We start from the raw sequence: 12,078 nt of genomic DNA, 5'->3' as shown, positions 1-12,078 counted from the left end.
ACACACACACACTGTTACTGTACAGCCTGGGAACACACACACACACACACACACACACACACACTGTTACTATACTGCATGCGACGGCTTCGCCAGTACACCGTCACACATACGTATGGAACTGAAAAGTCAGACCAGGTACGAACTCACTCTCAACGGCTACACCATTACACACTTACACATGCATATGGAACAGACGCCTCAGACCAGGTAAGAACTCAGTGTCTATGTCTGCGCACATTAGTGTTCACATGGACTGAAGAACCGATTCATCAGACAGTTTTTCCTTGCCACTGTTGCCTTAGGCTTGCTCCTGTGGGGGTTTAGGCTAGGGTTGTCTGTAAAGCGTATTGTGACAACTGTTGTAAAATACGCTATATAAATAAAATCTGATTGATTGATTGATTGAGTTAAACACAAGCGTCCTGTAACAGTTACTCAGGGACACACGCACGTATGTACGCATGCACGCGCGCACACACACACAAACACACATGTACGCACACGCAGGCACGCAAGGTTTCGCGTAGCGCGTGGATGAGGCTAACCACATAGCCGTTGTCGTAGATGAGGCGTGTATTCAAAGGGGGGGCGGGGGGGTTGCGGGGTCACTCACGGCTGTGCTGCATGTTGGTCATGAGCGTCAGGCTGTGCAGCACCAGGCACCAGGTGCGCAGCGAGGTGTTGGGGTACCAGGCCAGCACCGTCAGGAAGCTGCTGATGGAGGCTGCGCGGGAAACACAGGAAGTGACACGGAAGGGCTGCGTGTTAATCGGGAAACACAGGAAGTGACACGGAAGGGCTGAGTTGCCAATCAGGAGCGGCATATAGACAGCAGCAACCTGAGGCTGTAAAACACTCACTGAGAAACCGTCAAGTGTAGCGCTGTCAAAAGGAGTGAAACTTGTTTAGTGATGTAAGGGTGAATGGGCGAAAAAAGAGATCTTAATTTGCGATAAACAGAATTAGGCCGAGCTGTTGGCTCAGTCTCCGTGTAGAGCTGTCATGAGTTGGAGCTGGCATTGGAAGCATCCTTTCTTTTTAGGCATTTCTTTAAAAAAAAAAAAAAAAAAAAACCATGTCATTCCTGAAAAAAAATCATGAGCGGGCCAGAAGGGACCGCTGGTTCAGAGTGACCGCTACGCGTTTTAAATTAGAGAGAAATCGCCACGGAAACGGAATGTGACGGACGTGTGGTGATCGGGGCGGTTGAAGCACGGAGGCCAGTCCATCGCCGGGATCAGGCGGCTCGACCTCGCCGGGCGCGTGACACAGAGCGCGTACATCAGCTGACGCCAGGAGACAACGAACACTTCATAGGAATGGCTGAACGCTCCAACAGCCGGGTCATTACCGCAACCCTCAGGTCATGTGCAACTGCGGACCCAGCCAATCAGAGTCCACGATCACACACAATAGTCTGGGGCTCAAGTCTTGGGCCAAAAGCTATCAACTTAAGGTCTATGTGTCTATTTCTTGTTGGTGTTGTCCTCTGAAGAGCCACAGTCTTTATTTATCACACATTCTGGTCTCAGGCACAAGTGCTTTTGTGTCAGACACAGAAGCCCAAGCTGTGGTTTTGGGTGTAAGACCCAGTGGACTGGACTGCTGCTGGGACAAAGTGAAGGAGACCCAGATTGATAGTGACACACACAGAGAACACAGCCAGGCAGAGACGTGCCCCTGCTGAGAGAGAGAGAGAGAGAGAGATGCATGCTGGGAGGAGCGCAGGCGGGTGGGCGGGGGCTCTGACCTTGGTTGAGGGGGATTGTGGGTACTCGGCTGGCGTTGAATAAGAAGACGTCGGAGCTGCTCTCCTCGCTGCCCCCAGAGCACGAGTTGAGACTCAGCGTGAGCCAGAGCTGCAGCAGGGACTCCAGCTGAGGGAACACACACGGAGTCAGAGTCAGACAGACACAGAGTCAGAGAGACAGACAGACACTGAGTCAGAGAGAACACACAGGGAGTCAGAGAGACAGACAGACACAGAGTCAGAGAGAACACACAGGGAGTCAGAGAGACAGACAGATACAGAGTCAGAGAGACAGACAGACAGACACAGAGTCAGAGAGACAGACAGACAGACACAGAGTCAGACAGGGAGTCAGACAGACAGACAGACAGGGAGTCAGAGTCAGACAGACAGAGTCAGACAGACAGACAGACAGACAGGGAGTCAGACAGACAGGCAGAGAGAGAGTCAGACAGACACAGAGTCAGAGAGACAGACAGACAAAGTCAGACAGACAGACAGAGAGAGTCAGACAGAGAGAGTCAGACAGACGGATGGACAGACCTTACATACAAAAATAATTTCTTAATTTGAATAGCACACTCAGCTATAACCCACAAACAGTTCTTGTACAAAAATGAGAATCATTTTAACTACACATGATTATTTCCCACAGCTCTGTCCTACATGGAAAACAAATAGTGGTTTTGGGCATCCTGGGTAATGGGGTTGTGAGGTTCCCCAGGCCGTGAGACAGCCTGGAGCACGAACAGGGACTCACCTGCACGTGGTGCACCTGGAGCATGGAAAAGAGCTTGTTAAAGCAGGCACTCAGCATGGGGATGGAGGAGGACTGTACCATCAGCCCACTGCCCGGGGGGGAGCCGTGGAGCCCCCGCAGCAGGGAGTCGTCCGTGCCGTTGGCAGACTGAGACACCGGGGGGGGGGGGGGAGAGCACAGGACACCATATCTCAGAACAGGAAGCCAGACGCATACAGCAAACAGGTTGTCCGTTCATGTCAGGCTTACTGAGTGTGATTCCACACACATGTACCGTGGTAAATCCCTGCTATGAAGTGGAGGATGGGTTGACAGCTTCCCAAACTTTAGGCGGGAATATGTGACCTAGATGAGAGTGGAGGTGTGTGTGTGTGTACCTGTGGGGCAGGTGGAGGTGTATGTGTGTACCTGTGGGAGAGGTGGAGGTGTATGTGTGTACCTGTGGGGGAGGTGAAGGTGTGTGTGTACCTGTGGGGCAGGTGGAGGTGTATGTGTACCTGTGGGGCGGGTGGAGGTATATGTGAGTACCTGTGGGGGAGGTGGAGGTGGAGGTGTATGTGTGTACCTGTGGGGCAGGTGGAGGGTGTGGGACCTGTGGGAGGTGGAGGGTATTGTACCTGTGGGGGAGGTGGAGGTGCTGTGTACCGTGGGGAGGTGGAGGTGTGTGTGTACCTGTGGGAGAGATGGAGGTGTGTGTGTACCTGTGGGGCAGGTGGAGGTGTGTGTGTACCTGTGGGGGAGGTGGAGGTGGAGGTGTATGTGTGTACCTGTGGGGCAGGTGGAGGTGTGTGTGTACCTGTGGGAGAGGTGGAGGTGTGTGTTGTATGTGTGTACCTGTGGGAGGTGGAGGTGCGTGTGTACCTGTGGGGGAGGTGGAGGTCAGCGCTTGCAGGATGGAGTCGGCCTCCAGTGTGGCCATCATCTTCAGCATGAGCTCAGCCTGCTGCTCCAGGCCCACCTCCAGACGGGCGTCCAGCGCTGTGGGGGGGGGGGGTTAGAGAGAAGGATATGAAGACATGACCTCATAGACCACAATCATGATTTAAGCAGAGTGTGAGAACCATCACTGTAAGCATGTTTACATCCTGTTGGCCAAGCTTCTTCAGGCAACTAGAACAGACATCAGAATGAGAAAACCGAAAAATGGCAATCACCAGTCCCTAAAAACTGAGAGCTAACATTATCTGGCTACCCAGCGACCAACATGAGAAAACAAGTTCATTGGTGTCCTTCACACCCTGCACACATCCATGACTCCACACATTCTGTGACCACACACATCTGTGACCCCACACATCCCCGTGACCGCACACATCCGTGACCCCACACATCCCCGTGACCCCACACATCCCCGTGACCCCACACATCCGTGACCGCACACATCCATGACTCCACACATTCCGTGACCCCACACATCCCCGACCCCACACATCCTTGTGACCCCACACATCCGTGACCGCACACATCCATGACTCCACACATCCCCGACCCCACACATCCCTGTGACCCCACACATCCGTGACCGCACACATCCATGACTCCACACATTCCGTGACCCCACATCCGACCACACATCCTAGTGCCCCACACATACCGTGCGCACACACATGGACTCCACACATCCCGTGACTCCACAATCCCCGTGACCACACATCCCTGTGACCCACATCACCATGCCACAACATCCCAATGACCACAACAATTCCGTGACCCCCCACATCCCGTGACCCACACATCCCGTGACCCCACACATCCCCGTGACCCCACACATCCGTGACCCCACACATCCCTGTGACCCCACACATCCCCGTGACCGCACACATCCGTGACCCCACACATTCCCGTGACCCCACACATCCCCGTGACCCCACACATCCCTGTGACTCCACACATCCCTGTGATCCCACACATCCGTGACCCCACACATCCCCGTGACCGCACACATTCTGTGACCCCACACATCCCTGTGACCCCACACATCCCCGTGACCCCACACATCCCCGTACTCCACGAGTGCCTTACCTTGCGACACAGACACAGAGAGGCTCTGGGACCCAGGCTTCTCGGTGGCGACTGGCGGTTTGGACGCGGGGATGCCCACGCCCCCTACGTAAGGATTGTAACTATACGTGCCGTAGTCAGCGCCCCAGTAATCATACCAGGTGCTGCTAATAGGCTGTGGAAGAGAAGAGGAGAAAATGAAAAAATTACCATGCAGCACAACGGTCAGCTGTTCCTCCTGCAAAATCCATATTCAAAAAGTACAATGCTATGCCACAGTATTTCCATAGGACATTTGCCAGTGGCTACAAAAACACTGTTTCATACCATATTAATATACTCAACAGAAAGATATATTAATGTAATCTACAGTTGCTGAATGGTTGAGCATGTAGAAAGCCACTGGACACCATCCATTTTTATCTTAACCAATTTTGAAGAAATAAAATGGAATACAAATGGCCTTTCAAGACCGAATATCGTACACAATGTAATAACACAATGTAATGACCTAGCTTCAACAGAAAAATGATAAAATCTTTTCCCAGCAAAGTACGGAAACATGAGTAGATGAGGAACACAGCTACACAGTCTTGGGAGATGAAAAAGTATCAAACGGAATCTTGAAGTATAAAACCTACCTTAAAGACTTTGGCGGCGAGGGGATCTTTTTCCAAATCAATATCTAAAGGATCAATATCAACATCCATGAGGTCTTGTAGCAAGTCAAAGTCTATGTCTTTATCTTTTTCCAAAGATGATAGAGGTGGAGCACCTTTGGGTAACGAAAACAGCTTTAATATTGCCAAGCAAGCACACTAAAGTAGCATACTCACAGAAGCCTTTTAGGAAGTTACTAGGCAATTTTAAGGCCGAACAATATCTCTATCAGTGTCCGAAAAGGAGGCTTAACTACGCATTAACTAGCCTCCTTTTCTTGCTTATCATTGCATCAACTTGAGCAATCTATCAACAAAAACATCCAAACACAATTAATTATACTGTGTTAAGATTTTACATAGATATATACAACGCATGCTAAACACAAGAAATGGCACAGGAATTACGCATTATGCAAGAAGTAAAAAAAAGTAAAAAATATACTGGTCAAGAAAGCTCTTTTCAGCACACACAAGACAAACAGGAACACATTGCAAAGAGAACAAGTCACACAAAAACACACTGTCTTTTGATGTTGGATTGTCCTATCAGTGGACTACACATCACATCTCTGATCAGAGCGCACACGAGCATGCAGTCAGGCCGCAGGTGAGGGCGGCTGACGCGGGTTCGCGGGACTAGAGAAGGACAAGAGCCCGCGTCGGAAAGGGGACAAGAGAGGGCCTACCCACGCACTTTGAAAAACGGAGGAGGTCCCGGGGGTACCTGAGATCATGTCCGGGGCCAGCGCCTCGTCCATGGTCTCCACCAGGGGGATGGGGGTCGGCTGAGGGAGGGAGTCGTCCGAATCCCCGGCCGACGCCCCCGCCTCCTCGCCAACGGCGCCCTCCTCCATCCCCTCCAGCGACACCGGGGACAGCAGTTCACCTGGGGGAGGGAAGAGGGCGGGGAGGCGGGGGCGGGGGGGGTCTTAGTGCAGGTAGAAACAGCTTAGCGTGGTCAGCGGTTACATGGCTGAATCTGCACTGTCAAGGACTGAAATCACAGCGTGCTTCCTGATGATGTCACAGGTCGAGATCAAAGGCAGAACACGCCTCCCTCGAGTGATGGAACACAGGACCATATATGGAGTGCGGCTTTGAACAGAGTACCATTCTTGCAAACAGAACCACATATGGTACCACAGCCATATCTGGTTAGTGCAATCTTCTACGGTTTTTATAACCTTACGTGAAGCCATTTGTGTCATATTTAACCCACAAATTCAAATAATCTGTTTACATTATTAAAGTTAACTAATGTGGGTCAAGTTTTCAATTTGGTCGTGTTGGCAGAGGAGAAGTATTAAACAGAACATCTCGGTGGTGTACAGGACCAGCTGATTCTGGGACGGGGTGGGGGGTGGCGTGCCGTACCTGCCAGGATGTCCTGCACCATGCAGGTGAGGGAGAATTGGGCCCAGGCCCCACCCCAGGAGATGTCCCCCCTGTTGAAGTCAGTCCCCACCAGCAACAGCAGCAGCCTCTCCAGCTGCAGCTCGCTCACCACCTCGCACAGGTGGATTGTGGGTCTGGTGGCATTGGCGATCCTGGCCAAAACCTGCACCATGACATCACACAGGATAAAGCAGCATTAGCGTATGCTCTGTGTACCAACAAACCGCAGGAAAGGGGCATTCACACACCATCTGTATTTAGGTATAGGCAATGGAAATTCAGGGGCAACTTAGGACCAAACTAGTTTACTTGCACTACACAGAACAGGTAACTGAGCAATACTGATGAGCAATGATATAACAAAAATACAATCCTGTTCATTAGAAATACACATACACGCACACATGCAATAATACAAGTTGACAGTTTCTCTAAATGTATGATTCATACTTATTAGACTGAAAAAATATTTATGAACATAATTCTGACCTGTGGGGAAATTTCAACGGCCCCCAACCACAGAGAGGTGAAACACCCACAGCCCCTCCCTAAGCCCCTCCCTCAGCCCCGCCCCTTCCCTGTCGGCGCGGAGACGCCCTGACCTTGCAGACGAAGAGCAGCAGGTCGGCGTGGCAGGTGAAGTCCATGGAGAGCAGGAAGAGGGCGAGCTTCTGCACCACGGAGATGCAGCGCTCGTGCGACAGCGTGAAGGGCAGCGGCTCCACCTCCGGCGCCTCCTTGGCCGCCGTGGCCTCCGTGTCCAGCGTGGAGCGCGGCCACTCCGCCGTCCGCCGCAGCCGGATCAGGTCCTTAAAGTGCTGCGCGACACGAGGGGGGACCACAAACGGCTCAGGGCCCCACTCAACAGAGACAGCGCGGGGCCACAAACAACTCAGGGCCCCAGTCAACAGAGACAGCGCGGGGCCACAAACAACTCAGGGCCCCACTAAAGAGAGACAGGGGGGCCACAAAGAACTCAGGGCCCCAGTCAAAAGAAACAGGGGGGCCTCAAATAGGTCAGGGCCCCACTCTAAAGACAACATCTGGCCAGTGGGCAGGACTAGCGCTTACAAAGACCACCCAGTTTAATGCACTCATTGGGTCTCACTCACTGCTTTGTTTTGTGTTCTATCACAGACAATTCCATTCTGCTTTTCTGATATTCCAAGTCACAAACAGAAATGCATTTTTAAAAATTTCAACGGCCACCCGCTGGTTAAATAAAGGACATCACAATGGGGTGAGGCGAAGAGAAAGACTGATGAAGCAGACTGCCGTCGGTGGGCCTGGCTCTGAAATGTGTGTTTTTAACCCTGTCTGCACGACCGGGACGGGCGAAAGGAGCGAAGCGGAGCTCGGCGCTCACCTTAGACGTGGCTTGCTTCAGCTTGGCCTGCTCCACCAGCAGCTTGTAAGAGGAGCCCTTGTTGCTCTGGATCTTCTCCTTCTCGATTTGCTCCACCAGAGCTTTCTGTTTTGCTTTCAATAAATTTAACTGCTGTAATGAAAAGGGCGCTATAAATTCACAGGCGGGGGGGGGGGCAGGTTTCCTGATATTAACGACGCCCCGCAAACTCTGACGCTAGCGGAGGGTAACAGGAGCCGCTCACGTCTGCGACGGGACCTTATTAAACGCGTAAATCACGCGCCTTTCCCCCAAAAGGCCCCGTAGCTCTGCGTCTGGAAGGGCCGATTTCACATTAACATCAGCGCGCAGCTGAAAGTTCATTTGAATTTTTCAGGACGAAGCCAGCACAGGATATGAAAACGAACACAGATAGCCGGTATGAGAGCACAGAGAGCGCCGGTGTGCCACGCAGCCATGAGAAACGGACACATTACCTGCTTGTGGTGGACCAGCTGTTTGCGGATCTTCCTCGAGTACAAGCGGTCCAGGCTGCTGTTGCCTTTGGTCGATCTGTTCAGGTTCTGGGACTGAAGGCTGTTGTTTATAAAGCTCCACTGATTCCCTTTTTAACGGAGAAAGAGAGCAGAACGAGAGGGTGAGGCCTCACAAGCAGAGGTGAGCGCAGATCAATTTCACCAAGGTCACCATGACGCAAAGCAAAGACACGGACAGGCAAAGCCTCCTGCGCAGAGGGCGGCTACATGAGCCACGCTATCACTTTCACCATTTACGCTCTGACGAGAACGATACAAACTGAAGTGCGTCAAACGCCAACAGCACCAGTATTAATCCTGCTAAATCATACGCATTTTCATAAGACAGCACCCTTTCACCCACTATGGGAATTTATCATGGAACAGTAGACCTCAATATATTAATATTATAAACATTAATACCAGCTGAGTTTGGGTGAATTTAACTTGAGTTTGAATCTGTGCTTTAAACCAGAGTTCGAGTTCGAGTTCGAGTTCGAGTTCGAGTTCGAGTTCGAGTTCGAGTTCGAGTTCGAGTTCGAGTTCGAGTTCGAGTTCGAGTTCGAGTTCGAGTTCGAGTTCGAGTTCGAGTTCGAGTTCGAGTTCGAGTTCGAGTTCGAGTTCGAGTTGGAATTAGAGGGCGGGAATTCGAGGGCGAGGGTGCGCACCTGTGATGACGCGGTCGCGTTCTTTGCCGCCCAGGTGCTTCTTGGCGGCGGCGGCCTCGTCCTCGACGCTGGCCACGTAGTCCAGCAGCCGGGACACCAGCATCACCACCCAGCTGATCATGGGGATGTCCAGCACACCTGCCGCACACACAGACACGCCCGCTGACTCCCCGGCCACGCCCGCGCCCGCGCCGGCCCCCGCCGCCGGCCCTCTGAAGCCCCCACCTTCGGTGCGCCACTGGGCGGCGGCGGCCGCGGCGGGCTGCTGGAGGGGCGACAGCAGGCTGTCCAGCAGGTTGAGCAGGCCCTCCAGCACGCCGCTGTTGCTCAGGGATCTTTGGCCGATGCAGGACAGGAGCATGAAGACCCTGCGACAGGCACAGCGTCAGTAACGATGGCGGCGGCGGCGAAGAATACAATACAATAAGCTCTTATGTAGCGCTCTTCATGCGTACATCCCAGGACGCTTCACAAAAAAATAATAATCATTTAATAAATAAATGACCCAAGAAGTCAAAACTAAGAGGAACAGGCACATGAGGAACGAGCGTTCTCCCCCCGAACCCAAACACGGCGAGCGCCCGGGTCCCGTACCTGTCCTGGGGGAAGACGAGCAGCTGCTCGGAGTTGTACAGCTCCTGCAGGACGTTGGACAGGAACTGGCCCCACCAGCGCTCCCCGCCGCACAGCTGCACCAGGAGCAGCCCGGCGTGGAGCCGGATCTTGGGCGTGCCGCTGATGCACAGGTGCTTGAAGAGCTCCTCGCAGGCCTGGGCGTGGAACGTGCTCTGCAGCACCGAGGGCACCGAGTGGCCTGCGGTGGGACGGGACGGGACGGGACGGGGGTTAGGGTTAGGGTTACACCACAACGCTGACAGCACTCAACCTGAAAAGTGTGTGAAAGATGCTGGTAAAACCACCCATCTCAGCGGGAGAATGCACTTCACACACACACAAAGGCAACACGGAGCTCTGGGCCTTCAATTTAACTGCGGCCATTTTGTGGGTCCGATTTGCGGTTCGGGGAGAGGGGGGGGCTGAATCATTTCACAAAGCACCAGGGTATTTTCCTCACACAGTGCACCAGTGTGATGCACACATACAGCCCTTTCCAGAACCCAAAATCCCACCCCACCCCTCCCTCCCAAACCGTAATTACAGAAATACAACCTGCGATTTCAGTACAATGAGAATCTCGAAGCATCAGAGAGAATTTTGTAGACATTAAGCACTGGCATCCTCTGACCAGAGCAGTGTCTTACTCATAAAATCCTGGAGAGTTCTGGCATCACTTGGAGGCCTGGAAAGCACTTAACTGATTTGGGTCAATTTGGCACATTCCACCAAAAAGAAATGCTAATTATGTCTTTAAATATACGTTTCCTTTCAGAGCATCGAGTGGCTGAATGGAAGCATGTAAAAACAGGTGGTCTGAGGTACCGCTTCACCAAACAGGCTTTCCTGCAGTTATGGCAGCTCGCCCAGTACCCACATCTGAATAAGCAGTTTGGAGGACATGAGAAAAATGAACGCATTTAATATGCAAATAGTTTTCTACAGCTCTGTATGCAAACAAGTTGCAATAATCCCACTCCATTTGGAGAAGGGACACAACTCAGAGAGCTCAGAGACGAGGGGTTTGAACTGACAGAGAAGAAGCAAGCAAAAGACAAGAGGAATACACAGGCAGGCTAGCCACACACAGACAGGCTAGCCAGGCACAGGCAGGCTAGCCACATCCAGAAAAGCTAGCCATGTTCAGGCAGGCTAGCCACGCACAGACAGGTTAGCCACGCCCGGACAAGCTAGCCACACACAGACAGGCTAGCCAGGCCCAGACAAGCTAGCCACACACAGACAGGCTAGCCACACACAGGCAGGCTAGCCACACACAGACAGGCTAGCACCACCCAGACAGGCTAGCCATTCCCAGGAAGGCTAGTCACGCCCAGACAAGCTACACACACAAGCTAGCCACACAGACAGGCTAGCTAGGCCCAGACAAGCTAGCCACACACAGACAGGCTAGCCACACAGCAGGCTGGGCCCAAAGTCCAGCACTAGACAGGCAGCCACACCAGACGGCTAGCCAGGCCCAGCACAAGTAGCACACACAGCGTATCCAATCCAGGTAAGGCAAGCCACATCCAGAGATCACAGCCTATGCCAGGCAGTGAGCGCACGCCACAGGGACCCACATGCTAGCAAGCTAGCCACACACAGACAGGCTAGCCACCCACAGATAAGCGAGCCATACCCAGGAAGGCTAGCCACACACAGACAGGCAAGCCACGCCCAGACGCGCCGCTCCCCCCCCCCCTCACCGTTGGAGGAGTGCAGCAGGCTGAGCAGCGTGTCCAGCAGGTAGCGTATGATGGTGCGCAGCTGCTCGGTGGACGAGTTCTGGATCAGCTCCCGGGGGTCGTAGGCGTCGGGCAGCTGCTTGCGGCTGGCGCCCAGGGAGACGCGCAGCCGCTGCACGGCGTGGTGCGCCAGGTTGAGCTGCAGCTGCAGCTGGATGCAGTCCTGGTAGGCCGAGAACACGCGCGTGTCCTCCTCCACCGCCTTGTCCGGCTTGCGCAGGAAGTACTGCGCGTTGTTGGCGCTGTTGAGCGGCGGCAGGTCGATGTTCTGCAGCAGGGTCTCCAGCCGGTGGCATGCCAGGTTGTACCTGCATGGGGAGGAGGGGGAGGGGAACGGGGGCGAGGGGAAAGGGGGGGGGGGCAAGATGAACTTCCTGCCTTTTCCGTGTCTCACTGTAACTTTGGTTTTTATGGAGGTTAGTGCTCACAAATCCAGTGCTGGTCATGTGACTCTCACCCCCCACCTCCACCTCCCCACCTCCACCTGGATGTTCGGCCCATCCCCGGACTGTACCATTGGCTCATGTGACCCTCTCCCTTCCCCCCGTTACCTGCACTGGATGTCCTCCTGCAGGCCAACCATCATGGCCAGGTG

At 53.3% G+C, this 12,078-nt stretch overlaps 1 protein-coding gene across 1 annotated transcript in view; it reads right to left on the bottom strand.

Annotated features, from left to right (window-relative positions):
* The window catches only part of birc6 (baculoviral IAP repeat containing 6), a 133,345-nt gene that overhangs the window by 82,926 nt on the left and 38,341 nt on the right, over positions 1–12,078 (bottom strand). The window contains exons 30-45 of the mRNA XM_064318120.1: positions 12,035–12,078; positions 11,445–11,791; positions 9,715–9,934; positions 9,346–9,488; positions 9,121–9,258; positions 8,414–8,541; positions 7,938–8,069; positions 7,174–7,389; positions 6,551–6,734; positions 5,901–6,062; positions 5,156–5,289; positions 4,536–4,689; positions 3,376–3,491; positions 2,514–2,669; positions 1,754–1,880; positions 617–727 (exon numbers count right to left, since the gene is read on the bottom strand). Coding sequence (XP_064174190.1) covers positions 617–727; positions 1,754–1,880; positions 2,514–2,669; positions 3,376–3,491; positions 4,536–4,689; positions 5,156–5,289; positions 5,901–6,062; positions 6,551–6,734; positions 7,174–7,389; positions 7,938–8,069; positions 8,414–8,541; positions 9,121–9,258; positions 9,346–9,488; positions 9,715–9,934; positions 11,445–11,791; positions 12,035–12,078 — 2,512 coding nt within the window. The remainder of the gene's footprint in view (positions 1–616; positions 728–1,753; positions 1,881–2,513; positions 2,670–3,375; positions 3,492–4,535; positions 4,690–5,155; positions 5,290–5,900; positions 6,063–6,550; positions 6,735–7,173; positions 7,390–7,937; positions 8,070–8,413; positions 8,542–9,120; positions 9,259–9,345; positions 9,489–9,714; positions 9,935–11,444; positions 11,792–12,034) is intronic.

Source organism: Anguilla rostrata, chromosome 18, assembly GCF_018555375.3.
Source record: "Anguilla rostrata isolate EN2019 chromosome 18, ASM1855537v3, whole genome shotgun sequence".
Taxonomy (NCBI): Eukaryota; Metazoa; Chordata; class Actinopteri; order Anguilliformes; family Anguillidae; genus Anguilla; species Anguilla rostrata.
This window is presented reverse-complemented; position numbering and strand designations above follow the sequence as displayed.